Genomic DNA, 26482 nt, shown 5'->3' on the forward strand with positions numbered 1-26482 from the left:
GATTTATCAATAATATCAAATGTTTATCCATTTACAACAGTGCAACCAAAATACTAGATAAAATTAACTATTGAGAGTCAAGCAAAATAATATTACAACAACTAAACGCCCGCCTAACTTCATTATGGTAACCAGGTAACCATGGTAACCAGGTAACCAGGTAACCATGGTAACCAGGTAACCAGGTAACCAGGTAACCAGGTAACCAGGTAACCAGGTAACCAGGTAACCATAGTAACTATACTTTAACAATAATATAACACTTTCTATTCTGAAATAATCTAGCTACCGTGATTAATATAAACAATACATAAGATTGAAACTCATAGCTGAAACTACCCACTATCTAAATCCCTTAATATCATGATATACTAACTCCTGTGGCCGGCAGTTATTAGGTGCAGGATTACTTCTCACGTTAACGTGACGAAAGAAAAATTAATTTTTAAATCTCAATCTATTAATTTCAATTCACTAAACAAAAAATATCAAAACTGACTTCCAGTCCTTACAAATAAACTCTCTAATGATAGCACGAGCCGATTGAAGCCAGCTAACCAAACATTTGCAATAATTATATCAGATTTTAACTTTGCTGAGCATTAACGAGATAAGAACTTAAGAAATGTGCCCATTAACATTTCCCATATATTACAAGAATGTATTATCATAATAAATATATATTTAATAATTATAATTCAAATTACGATTTACTGAGTGCTGTAAAATAATAACACCCATTCAAAGATTTCTTGAACTTCTTAAACTACCAGTATTGCTAGAAATTATAATAGATTACATTACATTGTAAGCACTGTAATAGATTCATCATAATTTCTATAGAGCAAAAAAGGACTAATTTATTGAAGAAAATTGCATTATATAATTTAGAAACATTGCCCAAGCCTTCATTATAAACAATAACAATAACAAAAACTACATTTAAGTTCAATAACACTTAGTATTTACTAAAATCGTACAAACTTCTATATTCTTGGAGAGCACCATCACATGCAAAATTAATTATTTAATTAATTAACTAATTATTTAATTAATTAACTAATAATTGTCTCTTATTGATACGTGCTTTAGTGTGATTACCACAGCAAACTCTCCAGGGGTATTAATAGGAACTCTCAGTATATAAGTTCCCTCCAGTTACCATGGTTAAACAATACCATTTAGTTACTTTCAATATTTCAGTATTTTCCTCCCAGCTGCTTCAATTCTAGCTGCTCTGCAAATCCTTCATCGACTGTCCATATGTAAGTCAATTATCTGAAAAATTGCATATTTAAGAGCAGGAACTAAAAATGAGAAAATGATTAATATTAAAATTTCGTTTGTATAACGATCAAATCATGTCTCACCTGACAGACTGCCATATCTCACCTGACTGACTGCCATGTCTCACCTGACTGACTGCCATATCTCACCTGACTGACTGCCATGTCTCACCTGACTGACTGCCATATCTCACCTGACTGACTGCCATGTCTCACCTGACTGACTGCCATGTCTCACCTGACTGACTGCCATGTCTCAACTAACTGACTGCCATATCTCACCTGACTGACTGCCATATCTCACCTGACTGACTGCCATGTCTCACCTGACTGACCGCAGTGTCTCAACTGACTGACTGCCATATCTCACCTGACTGACTGCCATATCTCACCTGACTGACTGCCATGTCTCACCTGACTGACTGCCATGTCTCACCTGACTGACTGCCATGTCTCACCTGACTGACTGCCATGTCTCACCTGACTGACTGCCATATCTCACCTGACTGACTGCCATATCTCACCTGACTGACTGCCATATCTCACCTGACTGACTGCCATGTCTCACCTGACTGACTGCCATGTCTCACCTGACTGACTGCCATGTCTCACCTGACTGACTGCCATGTCTCACCTGACTGACTGCCATGTCTCACCTGACTGACTGCCATGTCTCACCTGACTGACTGCCATGTCTCACCTGACTGACTGCCATGTCTCACCTGACTGACTGCCATGTCTCACCTGACTGACTGCCATGTCTCACCTGACTGACTGCCATGTCTCACCTGACTGACTGCCATATCTCACCTGACTGACTGCCATGTCTCACCTGACTGACTGCCATGTCTCACCTGACTGACTGCCATATCTCACCTGACTGACTGCCATGTCTCACCTGACTGACTGCCATGTCTCACCTGACTGACTGCCATGTCTCACCTGACTGACTGCCATGTCTCACCTGACTGACTGCCATGTCTCACCTGACTGACTGCCATGTCTCACCTGACTGACTGCCATATCTCACCTGACTGACTGCCATGTCTCACCTGACTGACTGCCATGTCTCACCTGACTGACTGCCATATCTCACCTGACTGACTGCCATATCTCACCTGACTGACTGCCATATCTCACCTGACTGACTGCCATGTCTCACCTGACTGACTGCCATGTCTCACCTGACTGACTGCCATGTCTCACCTGACTGACTGCCATGTCTCAACTAACTGACTGCCATGTCTCAACTAACTGACTGCCATGTCTCACCTGACTGACTGCCATATCTCACCTGACTGACTGCCATGTCTCACCTGACTGACTGCCATGTCTCACCTGACTGACTGCCATGTCTCACCTGACTGACTGCCATGTCTCACCTGACTGACTGCCATGTCTCACCTGACTGACTGCCATGTCTCACCTGACTGACTGCCATATCTCACCTGACTGACTGCCATGTCTCACCTGACTGACTGCCATGTCTCACCTGACTGACTGCCATGTCTCACCTGACTGACTGCCATGTCTCACCTGACTGACTGCCATGTCTCACCTGACTGACTGCCATGTCTCACCTGACTGACTGCCATGTCTCACCTGACTGACTGCCATGTCTCACCTGACTGACTGCCATGTCTCACCTGACTGACTGCCATGTCTCACCTGACTGACTGCCATGTCTCACCTGACTGACTGCCATGTCTCACCTGACTGACTGCCATGTCTCACCTGACTGACTGCCATATCTCACCTGACTGACTGCCATGTCTCACCTGACTGACTGCCATATCTCACCTGACTGACTGCCATGTCTCACCTGACTGACTGCCATGTCTCACCTGACTGACTGCCATGTCTCACCTGACTGACTGCCATGTCTCACCTGACTGACTGCCATGTCTCACCTGACTGACTGCCATGTCTCACCTGACTGACTGCCATGTCTCACCTGACTGACTGCCATGTCTCACCTGACTGACTGCCATGTCTCACCTGACTGACTGCCATGTCTCACCTGACTGACTGCCATATCTCACCTGACTGACTGCCATGTCTCACCTGACTGCCATGTCTCACCTGACTGACTGCCATGTCTCACCTGACTGACTGCCATGTCTCACCTGACTGACTGCCATGTCTCACCTGACTGACTGCCATGTCTCACCTAACTGACTGCCATGTCTCACCTGACTGACTGCCATGTCTCACCTGACTGACTGCCATGTCTCACCTGACTGACTGCCATGTCTCACCTGACTGACTGCCATGTCTCACCTGACTGACTGCCATGTCTCACCTGACTGACTGCCATGTCTCACCTGACTGACTGCCATATCTCACCTGACTGACTGCCATGTCTCACCTGACTGACTGCCATGTCTCACCTGACTGACTGCCATGTCTCACCTGACTGACTGCCATGTCTCACCTGACTGACTGCCATATCTCACCTGACTGACTGCCATGTCTCACCTGACTGACTGCCATGTCTCACCTGACTGACTGCCATGTCTCACCTGACTGACTGCCATGTCTCACCTGACTGACTGCCATGTCTCACCTGACTGACTGCCATGTCTCACCTGACTGACTGCCATGTCTCACCTGACTGACTGCCATGTCTCACCTGACTGACTGCCATGTCTCACCTGACTGACTGCCATGTCTCACCTGACTGACTGCCATGTCTCACCTGACTGACTGCCATGTCTCACCTGACTGACTGCCATGTCTCACCTGACTGACTGCCATGTCTCACCTGACTGACTGCCATGTCTCACCTGACTGACTGCCATGTCTCACCTGACTGACTGCCATGTCTCACCTGACTGACTGCCATATCTCACCTGACTGACTGCCATGTCTCACCTGACTGACTGCCATGTCTCACCTGACTGACTGCCATGTCTCACCTGACTGACTGCCATGTCTCACCTGACTGACTGCCATGTCTCACCTGACTGACTGCCATGTCTCACCTGACTGACTGCCATGTCTCACCTGACTGACTGCCATGTCTCACCTGACTGACTGCCATGTCTCACCTGACTGACTGCCATGTCTCACCTGACTGACTGCCATGTCTCACCTGACTGACTGCCATGTCTCACCTGACTGACTGCCATGTCTCACCTGACTGACTGCCATGTCTCACCTGACTGACTGCCATGTCTCACCTGACTGACTGCCATGTCTCACCTGACTGACTGCCATGTCTCACCTGACTGACTGCCATGTCTCACCTGACTGACTGCCATGTCTCACCTGACTGACTGCCATATCTCACCTGACTGCCATGTCTCACCTGACTGACTGCCATGTCTCACCTGACTGACTGCCATGTCTCACCTGACTGACTGCCATGTCTCACCTGACTGACTGCCATGTCTCACCTGACTGACTGCCATGTCTCACCTGACTGACTGCCATGTCTCACCTGACTGACTGCCATGTCTCACCTAACTGACTGCCATATCTCACCTGACTGACTGCCATATCTCACCTGACTGACTGCCATGTCTCACCTGACTGACTGCCATGTCTCACCTGACTGACTGCCATGTCTCACCTGACTGACTGCATGTCTCACCTGACTGCCATATCTCACCTGACTGACTGCCATGTCTCACCTGACTGACTGCCATGTCGTCTTCATAGTCGGGGGCTCTGGTTTTGATGGCGACGTCCTGCATCGCATCAGTAATAGTCTCCAGTAAGAGATCATCTTTTTTATAGCACGGGTCAACAGACATGTTGAGCTGAAGATGGTTGTATCAGCTGTTTTAGTATTACTTACTTGTTACTTGTTAGTTACGCATAAACAAAGCAATTTTTTAAGTGTAAACCAATTCTAAAAACAAAACATAACCCATTAAAAAGAAACCTCGAGAGTAGGTTTCCTAAGTAGAGACACGTGATGCCCATATAAGGAGAAAACAAACCTCGAGAGCTGAAGGTTGCTCGACGGAACCTTGTCCGCTCTCAATGACACACAAACCGTTGATAGCCTCACTGTTGTGTATAGTGTCGGTTCTGAGGGGCGTGCTGTGCAATTCCATATCATCGTATATATTGTCTGCGTGGTGGGAATCCTCCGACACAACTGAGTGCGATACAGGGTGAGAGACACGTGATGCACATATAAGGAGAGGGATACAAACTGCAGAACTAGTAGAGACACGTGATGCCCATATAAGGAGAGGGATACAAACTGAGAGGTGGAGATATAAACCTGTTTGATTAGCTAGTCACCATAGTTACACTGCTAGTTACCTGTTTGATCAGCAAGTATAGAAGAACTAGCGTTGTTGAGAGAAGAGGGTAGCACGTGAACAGTTCTAAAACAGAACTGCGGTCCCATCCATAGGCATCTGTGGGGTGCTTCGTAAGTCTGTATCTCCACATAGCTCACCCAACCCTCATCCTTCTTACAAAGTTCTTCATCTTCCGCTTCTATCTCTGAAATAGTGCGGATTTGATATAACAGGTCAAATTCAGAAGGTTTGATGTATTATGATTATTCTGAGATTTAGTAAGACTCTTTTCCTGACTTTGTATTATCGCTAACTTGAGAGCCCCCCCCCCCCCCTTAACTTGAGAGTAGAGTTACCCTGTTAGAGAGAAGATGAGAGCCCCCCCCCCACTATTAACTTGAGAGTAGAGTTACCCTGTTCAGAGTGAAGATGAGAGCCCCCCCCCCCCTACTTGAGACTTGAGAGTAGAGTTACCCTGTTCAGAGAGAAGATGAGAGCCCCCCCCCCCCCCCCTTAACTTGAGAGTAGAGTTACCCTGTTCAGAGAGAAGATGAGAGCCCCCCCCCCCTTAACTTGAGAGTAGAGTTACCCTGTTCAGAGTGAAGATGAGAGCCCCCCCCCCCTCTCTTAACTTGAGAGTAGAGTTACCCTGTTCAGAGAGAAGATGAGAGCCCCCCCCCCCCCACTATTAACTTGAGAGTAGAGTTACCCTGTTCAGAGAGAAGATGAGAGCCCCCCCCCCTTAACTTGAGAGTAGAGTTACCCTGTTCAGAGAGAAGATGAGAGCCCCCTACCCTTAACTTGAGACTTTGAGAGTAGAGTTACCCTGTTGAGAGAGAAGATGAGAGCCCCCCCCCTCCCCCTTAACTTGAGAGTAGAGTTACCCTGTTCAGAGAGAAGATGAGAGCCCCCCCCCCTTAACTTGAGAGTAGAGTTACCCTGTTGAGAGAGAAGATGAGAGCCCCCCCCCCCCCCCTTTAACTTGAGAGTAGAGTTACCCTGTCGAGAGAGAAGATGGGAGCCCCCCCCCCCCCCCCTTAACTTGAGAGTAGAGTTACCCTGTTGAGAGAGAAGATGAGAGCCCCCCCCCCCCTAACTTGAGAGTAGAGTTACCCTGTTCAGAGAGAAGATGAATGTCCTTGAACTGAAGAACAGGCTCACTCCGAGTGCTCCTCCCTAAGTTCCACTGTATAGAGGGGGTGGCTGTAAGCTGTATCGGAGCATCGTCAGCCGGGATCACTCCCGTCAAAACACAGCAGTCGAACTTATACTCCACCAACACACCTCCAGGTCCCAACACGAACAAGGACTCACTCCTCACTGGGGGAGATATGAGTTATTATATAGTTACTATGGTTACTATATTTACTATTATATTTACTATGGTTACTATGGTTACTATGGTTACTATGGAACTTATACTCCACCAACACACCTCCAGGTCCCAACACGAACAAGGACTCACTCCTCACTGGGGGAGATGTGAGTTATTATATAGTTACTATGGTTACTATGGTTACTATGGTTACTATGGAACTTATACTCCACCAACACACCTCCGGGTCCCAACACGAACAAGGACTCACTTCTCACTGGGGGAGATGTGAGTTATTATATAGTTACTATGGTTACTATATTTACTATTATATTTACTATGGTTACTATGGTTACTATGGTTACTATGGAACTTATACTCCACCAACACACCTCCAGGTCCCAACACGAACAAGGACTCACTCCTCACTGGGGGAGATGTGAGTTATTATATAGTTACTATGGTTATTATGGTTACTATGGTTACTATGGAACTTATACTCCACCAACACCCCCCGGGTCCTAACACGAACAAGGACTCACTCCTTACTGGGGGAGATGTGAGTTATTATATAGTTACTATGGTTACTATATTTACTATTATATTTACTATGGTTACTATGGTTACTATGGTTACTATGGAACTTATACTCCACCAACACCCCTCCAGGTCCCAACACGAACAAGGACTCACTCTTTACTGGGGGAGATGTGAGTTATTATTGACAGCAGAGGTTCAATAGATGACATGATACGTGGTGACCAGTGAGGGTTATGAATACAGTTGGTAAAAGTTGTGAAATGGAGCCAAATTTACTGCCATTAGACGAATAAGATCCACGAATCAATGTCACGTGTTAATTGTCCACGTGTTAATTTGTCACGTGTTAAGACTTAAGACAAAACCTCCATGCCGGTTTCCAAAATTATTACCTAGTTTATCATCAAAAGGAAGGAACAATAGATAAAACGAAATATCACAACAGTAAAAAGTTAAATTATGCTAATGAGATAAACGCACCTGACTTATAACAGAGTATAGTGCACACTCAACTACACTCTGCTACTAGAGTAATAAGACGCACCTGACTTATAACAGAGTATAGTGCACACTCAACTACACTCTGCTACTAGAGTAATAAGACGCACCTGACTTATAACAGAGTATAGTGCACACTCAACTACACTCTGCTACTAGAGTAATAAGACGCACCTGACTTATAACAGAGTATATTGCACACTCAACTACACCTTGTACAAGAGTAAATAGAGCACCCTGACTTATAAAGTCCCGTTAATAGTGCACACCACCTCCCCCCTTACTAGAGTTAATAAGCCCTGTTATAAAGAGAAGTGCCCCACTACTAAAAGTACCCTGTTCAGAGTAAATAAGACCCCCCCTGACTTATAAAGAGTTACCTGTCACAGTAAATACACCCGCCTTAACTAGAGTAATTACCCCCTGTTATAGAAAGTATGAGGCCACCCTCCCCACCCTTACTTGACTATAGAGTAATAAAGACGAACCTGAACTTATAACAGGCTATCAGTGCCCACCTAAGTTCCATTTGTATAGAGTCGTAATGTAGAGCACTCAGCCGGATCACTCCGTAAACAGCAGTCAACTTAGTACTCACCAACACCCTCTGGTCCAACCGAAAAGACCATCCTCCTGATGTATATAATAGTTATATGTACACATTAAATAATTGTACTAGGTAATATAGCATACTGTTTAAACATGGTTAGTATGGCACAACTCCAACACACCTCTGTCCAACACGAACAAGGACCACTCTTATAACGGGGAGAGTATTTTATTGACACCAGATTCATATAGAGTAACAACGGGACCATGAGGTTATAAAACAGTGGTAAGTTGCACATGGAACACAATCTGCCATTAGAGAATAAGATCCACGAATAATCAGGTTAATTGTCACACTTAATACACTTGTATAAGACTAAACAAAAGCACCTGCCTTAAACAATTAGTACCTATATCTCAACAAGAGGAACAATAGATTAAACAGAGTATATCACAATCATAATTAACTTGCTAAGAGTAAAGCACTGACTTATAACAGAGTATATTGCACACTCAACTACACTCTGCTACTAGAGTGATAAGAGCACCTGACTTATAACAGAGTATAGTGCACACTCAACTACACTCTGCTACTAGAGTGATAAGAGCACCTGACTTATAACAGAGTATAGTGCACACTCAACTACACTCTGCTACTAGAGTTATAAGAGCACCTGACTTATAACAGAGTATAGTGCACACTCAACTACACTCTGCTACTAGAGTGATAAGAGCACCTGACTTATAACAGAGTATAGTGCACACCCAACTACACTCTGCTACTAGAGTAACAAGAGCACCTGACTTATAACAGAGTATAGTGCACACTCAACTACACTCTGCTACTAGAGTAACAAGAGCACCTGACTTATAACAGAGTATAGTGCACACTCAACTACACTCTGCTACTAGAGTAACAAGAGCACCTGACTTATAACAGAGTATAGTGCACACTCAACTACACTCTGCTACTAGAGTAATAACACGCACCTGACTTATAACAGAGTATAGTGCACACTCAACTACACTCTGCTACTAGAGTAATAAGAGAACCTGACTTATAACATAGTATAGTGCACACTCAACTACACTCTGCTACTAGAGTAACAAGAGCACCTGACTTATAACATAGTATAGTGCACACTCAACTACACTCTGCTACTAGAGTAACAAGAGCACCTGACTTATAACAGAGTATAGTGCACACTCAACTACACTCTGCTACTAGAGTAACAAGAGCACATTACTTATAACAGAGTATAGTGCACACTCAACTACACTCTGCTACTAGAGTAATAAGACGCACCTGACTTATAACAGAGTATAGTGCACACTCAACTACACTCTGCTACTAGAGTAACAAGAGCACCTGACTTATAACAGAGTATAGTGCACACTCAACTACACTCTGCTACTAGAGTAATAAGAGCACCTGACTTATAACATAGTATAGTGCACACTCAACTACACTCTGCTACTAGAGTAATAAGACGCACCTGACTTATAACAGAGTATAGTGCACACTCAACTACACTCTGCTACTAGAGTAATAAGAGCACCTGACTTATAACAGAGTATAGTGCACACTCAACTACACTCTGCTACTAGAGTAATAAGAGCACCTGACTTATAACAGAGTATAGTGCACACTCAACTACACTCTGCTACTAGAGTAATAAGAGCACCTGACTTATAACATAGTATAGTGCACACTCAACTACACTCTGCTACTAGAGTAATAAGACGCACCTGACTTATTGGAAGATTTGGGTGTTTTTAATCTTGATTTCCCGAACACAGCAGATATAGGGAAGATAAGAGTGGACTGTGAGAGGTTGGTTGAGGATTTGAGGGGTGATTGTTTCAGTTGGACTAAAGGAGTCGTCACGTTAGGTGTCGGTAGAATGGGTATCGTACTGTGTCGCTGATAGCTCGGAACTGAAGTGAGATATTATTACTGTGGTATTATGGTTACTATGGTTACTATGGTTACTATGGTTACTATGGTTACTATAGTTACTATGGTTAATATAGCAAATATAGTTACTATGGTTACTATGGTTTCTATGGTTACTATGGTTACTATGGTAAATATGGTTACTATGGTAAATATAGTTACTAAGGTTACTATGGTAAATATAGTTACTATGGTTACTATGGTAAATATAGTTACTGTGGTTACTATGGTAAATATAGTTACTATGGTTACTATGGTAAATATAGTTACTATGGTTACTATGGTTATTAAAGTAGGCCAGGTAGGTCAGTAGGTCACACAGTGACAATGATAGCTCAAAAAATGAGTTATACTAATTAGCTTTCTCTGTTCGACTAAGTTTTGAATTTTTGTCAGGTTAAAATACGAGCTGCTTGTAAAATGTTGAAATGTTGTTCCTGACTAACCTAAATCCTGTTCCCGTAGGGCAGGGACTCCATTACTCTTGTGAGAAATATGATTAATTCCCGCTGATGTGTGAAACCTGCAAATGGTTATTATTTGGACATTATTCATTATAAACGCGACACCAAACTCTTCAGTGCAGCGTAGAGACGTGAAAATCTGGACTCTTGGGCCGCTGCAAAAAATTCTCATATTTTCGATTGATTTTTATTGTTCTTTTGTTTTTGTACATAAATAAGAATAAAAAGGAAGGGGCAAATATTAAAAATATCTACCTAGAATGCCTATTAACGACTTTAGAGGAGAGGTGGGTTCGACAGGTAATGGGGCCGCCGTACGGTGTGATAGGGAATATGTGTGTTGTACCGTTCCGTGTGCTCGCACACAACCACCTGCAGTCTTGAGAAAACGCTAGGTTCTGAATCTGAAATATCAGGCTTCTTAGATGTAGAACTGCAAAGGTTATCTCCCTTGCTCAGATTTATATACTGATATAGGTATAAATATTTAAGTGTAACCTAACTTTCGGGCAACTAACCGAAGCTGAGGTATCGCCCCGATGCAGGACATACAGGTGATGAATCTGACAGACTGAACTGGACCAAGGATGAGGTTTTATCTCGAACACGTGGAAATCTTTTCCGACCACGTCAGCCGTGACCAACAAACTACCGCTGGAATAATTGCTATATTTAGAAGTTGTTACAGTCGGTTTGTTTTGCTGCGCGCTGCTCTTTGCTCCAGATTCACTGCGCGCCACAAGCGCGTTCGTTTTAAGTAACAGCTGTGTAGTCTAATTTTATATCTACAAAAAGATACCTGCGCGCTACGAATACTAGATTGGCACCGGATGTCTCATTCGATTTACGGCAGTGAAAGAGTTCAACCAACGTCGTACGTTAGATTTTAAACACAATTCTAAATATTCTAAATATCCTAATCAACAGAACACATTAAACTAACCTCCTATCAAAAGATAAAGCTGATATAGGAGAGTTAGTGTGGGCCGTGAAGTGGGCCATGGTTGCTCGAGATGTGCTACTATCGCTTAAACTCGTCTCACCGTCCGCCTTAATACAGTCTACTATGGTCACTATTCCTGCTTTATCATCTGTGTCACGGGACTGAAAATTAGTTTATTAATACAGTCTACTATGGTCACTATTCCTGCTTTATCATCTGTGTCACGGGACTGAAAATTAGTTTATTAATACAGTCTACTATGGTCACTATTCCTGCTTTATCATCTGTGTCACGGGACTAAAAATTAGTTTATTAATACAGTCTACTATGGTCACTATTCCTGCTTTATCATCTGTGTCACGGGACTGAAAATTAGTTTATTAATACAGTCTACTATGGTCACTATTCCTGCTTTATCATCTGTGTCACGGGACTGAAAATTAGTTTATTAATACAGTCTACTATGGTCACTATTCCTGCTTTATCATCTGTGTCACGGGACTGAAAATTAGTTTATTATTAGCTAAACCTGTGTACAACACAAATTGTACTCGGAACAGGGTATTAGTAATTTACAAATGTCTCTCTCTCTCTGTTTACAAGTGTGTATATATTATATATATAAATATACTACATGGGGTATTTGACAGATTTTGACACGATTCTGTACTGATAAGGTTTTGATGATGTAAAGACGAAATTGAATGTGCTACTTACTTTTGTAGATTCACTGTATTGATAGTTATGTTGCGTTAGTCTTCCAACTGTTTCACCTGGAATAAGATAATCATCTTTAGAGTCATTTGATATGACGATCTAATTTGAGAGATAGTGACTATTTAATATTCTTTAAAAACTGCAACTCAATCAATCAATCATTAAAAGCCAAAAGGGGAAGCTATGAATTAAGTCTATCATTAATGTTTAAATAAACTATTACTTACCCACAATACTCAGTCCCTTCTTGACACTCTCAGCTGCATTAAGAACCGTAGCAGTGTAGGACTGTAAGCCTGTACCACACATTCCACCGTAACTGAGGTGTGACTGCATCGCCTGCAAAACTTATTTATTACTCTGACAATAAAATTATTTTTAATTTAAAATATTTTATAAGAGAGAGAAAACAGCGAACATATATAAACATTCAGATGCTAATACTCTTAAGTCCCCACTCCCACTCCCACTCCCACTCCCACTCCCACTCCCACTCCCACTCCCACTCCCACTCCCACTCCCACTCCCACTCCCACTCCCACTCCCACTCCCACTCCCACTCCCACTCCCACTCCCACTCCCACTCCCACTCCCACTCCCACTCCCACTCCCACTCCCACTCCCACTCCCACTCCCACTCCCACTCCCACTCCCACTCCCACTCCCACTCCCACTCCCACTCCCACTCCCACTCCCACTCCCACTCCCACTCCCACTCCCACTCCCACTCCCACTGCTCCTACTCTACTGTAGTCAAATGATACCTAGCATGACAAATCTGGTAGTTTTAAGTCAGACAATTTTACTCCGTTAAATTTTGAAATTTAGAATTTTAAATAAATAAAATAAATAACTGCATAGTTGAAAGTTAATATAAGTGCACATACCCCCTTGTCACTGTAAGCTAACCATCTGCTTCCTAAACCAATTGGCTGCACGTCTGAACACGGATAACATCTTGAAATCCAGAAGTTGATCTCAAATGTAACAGCATCAAATACTGCAATCTTCTCTTTCAGTGCCACCACTATCACTCTGTAGTGGGTAAGAAGTTGTTAGGGGGTCGTTACCGTGCTATTTGCTATATTGTAACTACTATCACTCTGTAGTGGGTAAGAAGTTGTTAGGGGGGTCGTTACCGTGCTATTTGCTATATTGTAACTACTATCACTCTGCAATGGGTAAGAAGTCGTTGGGGGGGGGGGGGGGGGTCGTTACCGTGATATTTGCTATATTGTAACTACTATCACTCTGTAGTGGGTAAGAAGTCGTTAGGGGGGGGTCGTTACCGTGATATTTGCTATATTGTAACTACTATCACTCTGTAGTGGGTAAGAAGTTGTTAGGGGGTCGTTACCGTGATATTTGCTATATTGTAACTACTATCACTCTGCAATGGGTAAGAAGTCGTTAGGGGGGTCGTTACCGTGATATTTGCTATATTGTAACTACTATCACTCTGTAGTGGGTAAGAAGTTGTTAGGGGGGTCGTTACCGTGCTATTTGCTATATTGTAACTACTATCACTCTGTAGTGGGTAAGAAGTTGTTAGGGGGGTCGTTACCGTGATATTTGCTATATTGTAACTACTATCCCTCTGTAGTGGGTAAAAAGTCGTTAGGGGGGGTCGTTACCGTGCTATTCGCTATATTGTAACTACTATCACTCTGTAGTGGGTAAGAAGTCGTTAGGGGGGGTCGTTACCGTGATATTTGCTATATTGTAACTATTATCACTCTGTAGTGCAGTGGGTAAGAAGTTGTTAGGGGGGTCGTTACCGTGATATTTGCTATATTGTAACTACTATCACTCTGTAGTGGGTAAGAAGTCGTTAGGGGGGGTCGTTACCGTGATATTTGCTATATTGTAACTACTATCACTCTGTAGTGGGTAAGAAGTCGTTAGGGGGGGGGTCGTTACCGTGATATTTGCTATATTGTAACTACTATCACTCTGCAATGGGTAAGAAGTCGTTAGGGGGGGGTCGTTACCGTAATATTTGCTATATTGTAACTACTATCACTCTGTAGTGGGTAAGAAGTTGTTAGGGGGGTCGTTACCGTGCTATTCGCTATATTGTAACTACTATCACTCTGTAGTGGGTAAGAAGTTGTTGCTATATTGTAATACTTTGTGTGAGAGGTTGAGAGTGTAACTTTGTTGCGCAACAGTTAAATACAGTAGAGGAAGTATTTATATAAAGGAAGTGTGCAAGAGGTGATACTACTACTACTACTACTATGTCGGAACTAAGTCCGATCTACGTCAGATAACCACCTCCATATATCCCTGTCCCGCATCAGGGTTCGCAGTTCCTCTTTAGAGTTTGTCCCAACTTCCTTCAGTAACATAGACAAGTGGTACAGAACATAATATAGCCCTAGATTAGGCATCAGAAAGTATACAACACACAACACAAACAACACACAACACACAAACCACAGTTAGTATAATGATAAATACAGTTCACGAAATCAATACAACTCGCTTTACTTATAATATAGTAAGATTATCATTGCCAGGAATATTCTGGCTGATTTCCAAGTTCACCAACCCTGCCCCCCACAGTTTACAACAAGATATTCTTTATTTGATTATAACTCAGCTATATTTGTGATGTCGAGCTAAAATTTTGCACCAAATTTGTCCAAGTGTTTTCAAAAACTTGGCCATTGAAGTATCTGCTAAGTCATTTGGGTTGGACAGATATGGTGTACAGGCCCGTTAACAGCAGTTAAATATGGTACCCAGTTTAAATATCCAGCCTCAATATCCGGTTCCATACGGTAGAACCACCCCTCTGCTACTGGTGGATTCTGGTTAATTTTAGCTGCTTTTTAAATGTTAACAATGTAGCCTGATCGACCTTGACAAGTCAAGGTTTCTTACCAGTACCACCGTTACTTATTTTGTAGTATTTTCATAAAAACCACCTGTTATAATGCTTTTAATGCTAGACACAAGGTCATTAAAATTCGCAAAACAAAGCTGTTATATGAAATTACCTTATATATTGTTACATAAGCTAGTATACATAAAATAGGGTAAAATATCAATATAGAATAATACTCACTGTTGATTGACAGTGAGACTGAATATCTCAGATTTAAAGTGGATAGTGTGAATCATGTTACCACTCCTGATAGACCAGATATCTACACAGGTAGCGGCAGGTTTAGGGTTGCTGTTGTCCACTACCAGCACGAAGGGGTGTAAACCTCTCAACTCCTCGCCGTAGTGGCACATCTCAGTGTCCAGATAACAGGCTGTCTTTGCTGGTCCTGAATTATTTAACGAATAATTAGATTTAGTTCTCAGTTTATTTAGTTCTCTTTTTGAAAAAGTACAAGAGTTGAATTATTTTATCCAGTGCATTTGTGTTTTGACCCCGAACCCCCCCCCCCCCCCCCCCCCCCGACCCCCCGGCTAGGAATGTCCTTACCTCTACGCTGAGAGAAGACCTCGTACGCCAGCCCAGTAATAGGAACTAGCCAGCACTGCACCCCAGTTACATAGCCAATAAAGAGAATAATAGAACCATCCTTTAGCTCCTGAGTGGACTGCCACAACACTAACTCTTTCTCCTCCGACTTAGGGGACGTCTGGGGAGGAGGCGTGATTAGACCATTATGTAATTTGATGACGTAATTAGACCATTATGTAATTTGTTGACGTAATTAAGTTAATAATGGGAGACTTATTAGCGAATAACATTTCGTGATATGATTTTTTATTGAAATCTTTCATTATATCAATCAATTAAATATGAATATTAGGAATTTTCAGAATTTTAAGAAGTCCCCAACTACATAACTGTTATACAGGGAAAAGTGGAAAGCCTTAATAATACGAGAAAACACAATATTAAGCATATTATTAAATATGTCATTTGCTGCAATATTACATTATTTTATTCTTTGTAATTTTCAATAACCCTGTCTAGTCAAATTTGACTACTGATTATATAATTACATATTGGTTTACCTGAGGAGCAACCACCTCGTGGATGTAATCAACAACGCTCTCGATGTACGATCTTTCTCTGTGGGAATGAAAATGTTAAAACAAGTTACCTTATCTTACTTCAGAGGGTCTAACAGTAGCCTAATTTAGTTAAATACTATAAACTCACGCTACTTTAGTGGGTCTAACAGTATAAGTAGCCTAATTTAGTTAAATACTATAAACTCACGCTACTTTAGAGGGTCTAACAGTAGCCTAATTTAGTTAAATACTATAAACTCACGCTACTTTAGTGGGTCTAACAGTATAAGTAGCCTAATTTAGTTAAATACTATAAACTCACGCTACTTTAGAGGGTCTAACAGTAGCCTAATTTAGTTAAATACTATAAACTCAGGCTACTTTAGAGGGTCTAACAGTAGCCTAATTTAGTTAAATACTATAAACTCACGCTACTTTAGAGGGTCTAACAGTAGCCTAATTTAGTTAAATACTATAAACTCACGCTACTTTAGAGGGTCTAACAGTAGCCTAATTTAGTTAAATACCATAAACTCACGCTACTTAAGAGGGTCTAACAGTAGCCTAATTTAGTTAAATACTATAAACTCACGCTACTTTAGAGGGTCTAACAGTAGCCTAATTTAGTTAAATACTATAAACTCACGCTACTTTAGAGGGTCTAACAGTAGCCTAATTTAGTTAAATACTATAAACTCACGCTACTTTAGAGGGTCTAACAGTAGCCTAATTTAGTTAAATACTATAAACTCACGCTACTTTAGAGGGTCTAACAGTAGCCTAATTTAGTTAAATACTATAAACTCACGCTACTTTAGAGGGTCTAACAGTAGCCTAATTTAGTTAAATACTATAAACACACGCTACTTTAGAGGGTCTAACAGTAGCCTAATTTAGTTAAATACTATAAACACACACTACTTTAGAGGGTCTAACAGTAGCCTAATTTAGTTAAATACTATGAACTCACGCTACTTTAGAGGGTCTAACAGTAGCCTAATTTAGTTAAATACTATAAACTCACGCTACTTTAGAGGGTCTAACAGTAGCCTAATTTAGTTAAATACTATAAACTCACGCTACTTTAGAGGGTCTAACAGTAGCCTAATTTAGTTAAATACTATAAACTCACGCTACTTTAGAGGGTCTAACAGTAGCCTAATTTAGTTAAATACTATAAACTCACGCTACTTAAGAGGGTCTAACAGTAGCCTAATTTAGTTAAATACTATAAACTCACGCTACTTTAGAGGGTCTAACAGTAGCCTAATTTAGTTAAATACTATAAACTCACGCTACTTTAGAGGGTCTAACAGTAGCCTAATTTAGTTAAATACTATAAACTCACGCTACTTAAGAGGGTCTAACAGTAGCCTAATTTAGTTAAATACTATAAACTCACGCTACTTTAGAGGGTCTAACAGTAGCCTAATTTAGTTAAATACTATAAACTCACGCTACTTTAGAGGGTCTAACAGTAGCCTAATTTAGTTAAATACTATAAACTCACGCTACTTTAGAGGGTCTAACAGTAGCCTAATTTAGTTAAATACCATAAACTCACGCTACTTAAGAGGGTCTAACAGTAGCCTAATTTAGTTAAATACTATAAACTCACGCTACTTTAGAGGGTCTAACAGTAGCCTAATTTAGTTAAATACTATAAACTCACGCTACTTTAGAGGGTCTAACAGTAGCCTAATTTAGTTAAATACTATAAACTCACGCTACTTTAGAGGGTCTAACAGTAGCCTAATTTAGTTAAATACTATAAACTCACGCTACTTTAGAGGGTCTAACAGTAGCCTAATTTAGTTAAATACTATAAACTCACGCTACTTAAGAGGGTCTAACAGTAGCCTAATTTAGTTAAATACTATAAACTCACGCTACTTTAGAGGGTCTAACAGTAGCCTAATTTAGTTAAATACTATAAACTCACGCTACTTTAGAGGGTCTAACAGTATAAGTAGCCTAATTTAGCTAAATACTATAAACTCACGCTACTTTAGAGGGTCTAACAGTAGCCTAATTTAGTTAAATACTATAAACTCACGCTACTTTAGAGGGTCTAACAGTATAAGTAGCCTAATTTAGCTAAATACTATAAACTCACGCTACTTTAGAGGGTCTAACAGTAGCCTAATTTAGTTAAATACTATAAACTCACGCTACTTTAGAGGGTCTAACAGTAGCCTAATTTAGTTAAATACCATAAACTCACGCTACTTTAAAGGGTCTAACAGTAGCCTAATTTAGTTAAATACTATAAACTCACGCTACTTTAGAGGATCTAACAGTAGCCTAATTTAGTTAAATACTATAAACTCACGCTACTTTAGAGGGTCTAACAGTAGCCTAATTTAGTTAAATACTATAAACTCACGCTACTTAAGAGGGTCTAACAGTAGCCTAATTTAGTTAAATACTATAAACTCACGCTACTTTAGAGGGTCTAACAGTAGCCTAATTTAGTTAAATACCATAAACTCACGCTACTTTAAGAGGGTCTAACAGTAGCCTAATTTAGTTAAATACTATAAACTCACGCTACTTTAGAGGGTCTAACAGTAGCCTAATTTAGTTAAATACTATAAACTCACGCTACTTTAGAGGGTCTAACAGTAGCCTAATTTAGTTAAATACTATAAACTCACGCTACTTTAGAGGGTCTAACAGTAGCCTAATTTAGTTAAATACCATAAACTCACGCTACTTTAAAGGGTCTAACAGTAGCCTAATTTAGTTAAATACTATAAACTCACGCTACTTTAGAGGGTCTAACAGTAGCCTAATTTAGTTAAATACTATAAACTCACGCTACTTTAGAGGATCTAACAGTATAAGTAGCCTAATTTAGTTAAATACTATAAACTCACGCTACTTTAGAGGGTCTAACAGTAGCCTAATTTAGTTAAATACTATAAACTCACGCTACTTTAGAGGGTCTAACAGTAGCCTAATTTAGTTAAATACTATAAACTCACGCTACTTTAGAGGGGTCTAACAGTAGCCTAATTTAGTTAAATACTATAAACTCACACTACTTTAGAGGGTCTAACAGTAGCCTAATTTAGTTAAATACTATAAACTCACGCTACTTTAGAGGGTCTAACAGTAGCCTAATTTAGTTAAATACTATTAACTCACGCTACTTTAGAGGGTCTAACAGTAGCATAATTTAGTTAAATACTATAAACTAACGCTACTTTAGAGGGTCTAACAGTAGCCTAATTTAGTTAAATACTATAAACTCACGCTACTTTAGAGGGTCTAACAGTAGCCTAATTTAGTTAAATACTATAAACTCACGCTACTTTAGAGGGTCTAACAGTAGCCTAATTTAGTTAAATACTATAAACTCACGCTACTTTAGAGGGTCTAACAGTAGCCTGATTTAGTTAAATACTATAAACTCACGCTACTTTAGAGGGTCTAACAGTAGCCTAATTTAGTTAAATACCATAAACTCACGCTACTTTAGAGGATCTAACAGTAGCCTAATTTAGTTAAATACTATAAACTCACGCTACTTTAGAGGGTCTAACAGTAGCCTAATTTAGTTAAATACTGTAAACTCACGCTACTTTAGAGGATCTAACAGTAGCCTAATTTAGTTAAATACTATAAACTCACGCTACTTTAGAGGGTCTAACAGTAGCCTAATTTAGTTAAATACTATAAACTCACGCTACTTTAGAGGGTCTAACAGTAGCCTAATTTAGTTAAATACTATAAACTCACGCTACTTTAGAGGGTCTAACAGTAGCCTAATTTAGTTAAATACTATAAACTCACGCTACTTAAGAGGGTCTAACAGTAGCCTAATTTAGTTAAATACCATAAACTCACGCTACTTTAGAGGATCTAACAGTAGCCTAATTTAGTTAAATACTATAAACTCACGCTACTTAAGAGGGTCTAACAGTAGCCTGATTTAGTTAAATACTATAAACTCACGCTACTTTAGAGGGTCTAACAGTAGCCTAATTTAGTTAAATACTATAAACTCACGCTACTTAAGAGGGTCTAACAGTAGCCTAATTTAGTTAAATACCATAAACTCACGCTACTTTAGAGGATCTAACAGTAGCCTAATTTAGTTAAATACTATAAACTCACGCTACTTTAGAGGGTCTAACAGTAGCCTAATTTAGTTAAATACTATAAACTCACGCTACTTTAGAGGGTCTAACAGTAGCCTGATTTAGTTAAATACTATAAACTCACGCTACTTTAGAGGGTCTAACAGTAGCCTAATTTAGTTAAATACCATAAACTCACGCTACTTTAGAGGGTCTAACAGTAGCCTAATTTAGTTAAATACTATAAACTCACGCTACTTAAGAGGGTCTAACAGTAGCCTGATTTAGTTAAATACTATAAACTCACGCTACTTTAGAGGGTCTAACAGTAGCCTAATTTAGTTAAATACTATAAACTCACGCTACTTTAGAGGGTCTAACAGTAGCCTGATTTAGTTAAATACTATAAACTCACGCTACTTTAGAGGGTCTAACAGTAGCCTAATTTAGTTAAATACCATAAACTCACGCTACTTTAGAGGATCTAACAGTAGCCTAATTTAGTTAAATACTATAAACTCACGCTACTTTAGAGGGTCTAACAGTAGCCTAATTTAGTTAAATACTGTAAACTCACGCTACTTAAGAGGGTCTAACAGTAGCCTAATTTAGTTAAATACTATAAACTCACGCTACTTTAGAGGATCTAACAGTATAAGTAGCCTAATTTAGTTAAATACTATAAACTCACGCTACTTTAGAGGGTCTAACAGTAGCCTAATTTAGTTAAATACTATAAACTCACGCTACTTTAGAGGGTCTAACAGTAGCCTAATTTAGTTAAATACTATAAACTCACGCTACTTTAGAGGGTCTAACAGTAGCCTAATTTAGTTAAATACTATAAACTCACGCTACTTTAGAGGGTCTAACAGTAGCCTAATTTAGTTAAATACTATAAACACACGTTACTTTAGAGGGTCTTACAGTAGCCTAATTTAGTTAAATACTATAAACTCACGCTACTTTAGAGGGTCTAACAGTAGCCTAATTTAGTTAAATACTATAAACTCACGCTACTTTAGAGGGTCTAACAGTAGCCTAATTTAGTTAAATACTATAAACTCACGCTACTTAAGAGGGTCTAACAGTAGCCTAATTTAGTTAAATACTATAAACTCACGCTACTTTAGAGGGTCTAACAGTAGCCTAATTTAGTTAAATACTATAAACTCACGCTACTTTAGAGGGTCTAACAGTAGCCTAATTTAGTTAAATACTATAAACTCACGCTACTTTAAAGGGTCTAACAGTAGCCTAATTTATTTAAATACCATAAACTCACGCTACTTTAGAGGGTCTAACAGTAGCCTAATTTAGTTAAATACCATAAACTCACGCTACTTTAGAGGGTTTAACAGTAGCCTAATTTATTTAAATACTATAAACTCACGCTACTTTAAAGGGTCTAACAGTAGCCTAATTTATTTAAATACTATAAACTCACGCTACTTTAGAGGGTCTAACAGTAGCCTAATTTAGTTAAATACTATAAACTCACGCTACTTTACAGGGTCTAACAGTAGCCTAATTTAGATAAATACTATAAACTCACGCTACTTTAGAGGGTCTAACAGTAGCCTAATTTAGTTAAATACTATAAACTCACGCTACTTTAGAGGGTCTAACAGTAGCCTAATTTAGTTAAATACTATAAACTCACGCTACTTTAGAGGGTCTAACAGTAGCCTAATTTAGTTAAATACTATAAACACACGCTACTTTAGAGGGTCTTACAGTAGCCTAATTTAGTTAGATACTATAAACTCACGCTACTTTAGAGGGTCTAACAGTAGCCTAATTTAGTTAGATACTATAAACTCACGCTACTTTAGAGGGTCTAACAGTAGCCTAATTTAGTTAAATACTATAAACTCACGCTACTTTAGAGGGTCTAACAGTAGCCTAATTTAGTTAAATACTATAAACACACGTTACTTTAGAGGGTCTTACAGTAGCCTAATTTAGTTTTAAATACTATAAACTCACGCTACTTTAGAGGGTCTAACAGTAGCCTAATTTAGTTAAATACTATAAACTCACGCTACTTTAGAGGGTCTAACAGTAGCCTAATTTAGTTAAATACTATAAACTCACGCTACTTTAGAGGGTCTAACAGTAGCCTAATTTAGTTAAATACTATAAACTCACGCTACTTTAGAGGGTCTAACAGTAGCCTAATTTAGTTAAATACTGTAAACTCACGCTACTTTAGAGGGTCTAACAGTAGCCTAATTTAGTTAAATACTATAAACTCACGCTACTTTAAAGGGTCTAACAGTAGCCTAATTTAGTTAAATACTATAAACTCACGCTACTTTAGAGGATCTAACAGTAGCCTAATTTAGTTAAATACTATAAACTCACGCTACTTTAGAGGGTCTAACAGTAGCCTAATTTAGTTAAATACTATAAACTCACGCTACTTTAGAGGATCTAACAGTAGCATAATTTAGTTAAATACTATAAACTCAGGCTACTTCAGAGGGTCTAACAGTAGCCTAATTTAGTTAAATACTATAAACTCAGGCTACTTTAGAGGGTCTAACAGTAGCATAATTTAGTTAAATACTATAAACTCAGGCTACTTCAGAGGGTCTAACAGTAGCCTAATTTAGTTAAATACTATAAACTCAGGCTACTTTAGAGGGTCTAACAGTAGCCTAATTTAGTTAAATACTATAAACTCACGCTACTTTAGAGGGTCTAACAGTAGCCTAATTTAGTTAAATACTATAAACTCACGCTACTTTAGAGGGTCTAACAGTAGCCTAATTTAGTTAAATACTATAAACTCACGCTACTTTAGAGGGTCTAACAGTAGCCTAATTTAGTTAAATACTATAAACTCACGCTACTTTAGAGGGTCTAACAGTAGCCTAATTTAGTTAAATACTATAAACTCACGCTACTTTAGAGGATCTAACAGTAGCCTAATTTAGTTAAATACTATAAACTCACGCTACTTTAGAGGGTCTAACAGTAGCCTAATTTAGTTAAATACTATAAACTCACGCTACTTTAGAGGATCTAACAGTATAAGTAGCCTAATTTAGTTAAATACTATAAACTCACGCTACTTTAGAGGATCTAACAGTAGCCTAATTTAGTTAAATACTATAAACTCACGCTACTTTAGAGGGTCTAACAGTAGCCTAATTTAGTTAAATACTATAAACTCACGCTACTTTAGAGGGTCTAACAGTAGCCTAATTTAGTTAAATACTATAAACTCACGCTACTTTAGAGGGTCTAACAGTAGCCTAATTTAGTTAAATACTATAAACTCAGGCTACTTTAGAGGATCTAACAGTAGCCTAATTTAGTTAAATACTATAAACTCACGCTACTTTAGAGGATCTAACAGTAGCCTAATTTAGTTAAATACTATAAACTCACGCTACTTTAGAGGGTCTAACAGTAGCCTAATTTAGTTAAATACTATAAACTCACGCTACTTTAGAGGGTCTAACAGTAGCCTAATTTAGTTAAATACTATAAACTCACGCTACTTTAGAGGATCTAACAGTAGCCTAATTTAGTTAAATACTATAAACTCACGCTACTTTAGAGGATCTAACAGTAGCCTAATTTAGTTAAATACTATAAACTCACGCTACTTTAGAGGGTCTAACAGTAGCCTAATTTAGTTAAATACTATAAACTCACGCTACTTTAGAGGATCTAACAGTAGCCTAATTTAGTTAAATACTATAAACTCACGCTACTTTAGAGGGTCTAACAGTAGCCTAATTTAGTTAAATACTATAAACTCACGCTACTTTAGAGGGTCTAACAGTAGCCTAATTTAGTTAAATACTATAAACTCACGCTACTTTAGAGGGTCTAACAGTAGCCTAATTTAGTTAAATACTATAAACTCACGCTACTTTAGAGGGTCTAACAGTAGCCTAATTTAGTTAAATACTATAAACTCAGGCTACTTTAGAGGGTCTAACAGTAGCATAATTTAGTTAAATACTATAAACTCAGGCTACTTTAGAGGGTCTAACAGTAGCCTAATTTAGTTAAATACTATAAACTCACGCTACTTTAGAGGGTCTTACAGCCCAGTTCCACGGCTCAGTTTTGCGACCAGATTTGACACAAAACTCCGCGAAAAGAGTTTTGAAAGGCAAAACTCCGCGAAGGCAGTTTTGTTTACAATGTACGTTCCCACGGTTGGTATTTTTGCACGCAGATTTGCGCGCGCACGTGGGCGCATTATAATGAAATATCCCACGCGAGCGCCCAGGTTAAAACTGCTCTCACGGAGTTTTGGGTCATGATATCAAAAGTATTTCTTCGTGCGGAGAAATATTTTTGAATTTCATTTCCGGTCGCAAAAATGAGAGAAAAAATGTGAGCAAATCTGGTTGCAAAACTGAGCCGTGGAACTGCAGGGTAACAGTAGCCTAATTTAGTTAAATACTATAAACTCACGCTACTTTAGAGGGTCTAACAGTAGCCTAATTTAGTTAAATACTATAAACTCACGCTACTTTAAAGGGTCTAACAGTAGCCTAATTTAGTTAAATACTATAAACTCACGCTACTTTAGAGGGTCTAACAGTAGCCTAATTTAGTTACATACTATAAACTCACGCTACTTTAGAGGGTCTAACAGTAGCCTAATTTAGTTAAATACTATAAACTCACGCTACTTTAGAGGGTCTAACAGTAGCCTAATTTAGTTAAATACTATAAACTCACGCTACTTAAGAGGGTCTAACAGTAGCCTAATTTAGTTAAATACTATAAACTCACGCTACTTTAGAGGGTCTAACAGTAGCCTAATTTAGTTAAATACTATAAACTCACGCTACTTTAGAGGGTCTAACAGTAGCCTAATTTAGTTAAATACTATAAACTCACGCTACTTAAGAGGGTCTAACAGTAGCCTAATTTAGTTAAATACTATAAACTCACGCTACTTAAGAGGGTCTAACAGTAGCCTAATTTAGTTAAATACTATAAACTCACGCTACTTTAGAGGGTCTAACAGTAGCCTAATTTAGTTAAATACTATAAACTCACGCTACTTTAGAGGGTCTAACAGTAGCCTAATTTAGTTAAATACTATAAACTCACGCTACTTTAGAGGATCTAACAGTAGCCTAATTTAGTTAAATACTATAAACTCACGCTACTTTAGAGGGTCTAACAGTAGCCTAATTTAGTTAAATACTATAAACTCACGCTACTTTAGAGGGTCTAACAGTAGCCTAATTTAGTTAAATACTATAAACTCACGCTACTTTAGAGGGTCTAACAGTAGCCTAATTTAGTTAAATACTATAAACTCACGCTACTTAAGAGGGTCTAACAGTAGCCTAATTTAGTTAAATACTATAAACTCACGCTACTTTAGAGGGTCTAACAGTAGCCTAATTTAGTTAAATACTATAAACTCACGCTACTTTAGAGGGTCTAACAGTAGCCTAATTTAGTTAAATACTATAAACTCACGCTACTTAAGAGGGTCTAACAGTAGCCTAATTTAGTTAAATACTATAAACTCACGCTACTTAAGAGGGTCTAACAGTAGCCTAATTTAGTTAAATACTATAAACTCACGCTACTTTAGAGGGTCTAACAGTAGCCTAATTTAGTTAAATACTATAAACTCACGCTACTTTAGAGGGTCTAACAGTAGCCTAATTTAGTTAAATACTATAAACTCACGCTACTTTAGAGGATCTAACAGTAGCCTAATTTAGTTAAATACTATAAACTCACGCTACTTTAGAGGGTCTAACAGTAGCCTAATTTAGTTAAATACTATGAACTCACGCTACTTTAGAGGGTCTAACAGTAGCTCCTTCCCTCTCTGGGGTCTCTCCGCCCATATCCGGTCGAATCTTTGCTAAACCATTTACTTTTCC

The 26482-nt window shown here is 39.3% G+C and overlaps 1 protein-coding gene across 1 annotated transcript; it reads right to left on the reverse strand.

Moving 5' to 3' along the window:
• Positions 1-26482, reverse strand: LOC134813045 (BCAS3 microtubule associated cell migration factor-like). Its single transcript, XM_063820721.1, has 17 exons — positions 26391-26482; positions 16513-16570; positions 15971-16130; positions 15602-15809; positions 13416-13563; positions 12756-12867; positions 12529-12584; positions 11812-11972; positions 11387-11522; positions 11124-11272; positions 10851-10927; positions 10197-10385; positions 6659-6865; positions 5565-5750; positions 5234-5394; positions 4922-5050; positions 1-1278 (listed from the first exon to the last, which is right to left on the reverse strand). Exons 1-17 carry the CDS (start codon positions 26444-26446, stop codon positions 1249-1251), a joined length of 2223 nt encoding a protein of 740 aa, XP_063676791.1. The 5' UTR covers positions 26447-26482; the 3' UTR covers positions 1-1248.

This window comes from Bolinopsis microptera, chromosome 3 (assembly GCF_026151205.1).
Source record: "Bolinopsis microptera isolate Bmic1 chromosome 3, MBARI_Bmic_1.0, whole genome shotgun sequence".
Lineage (NCBI taxonomy): Eukaryota > Metazoa > Ctenophora > Tentaculata > Lobata > Bolinopsidae > Bolinopsis > Bolinopsis microptera.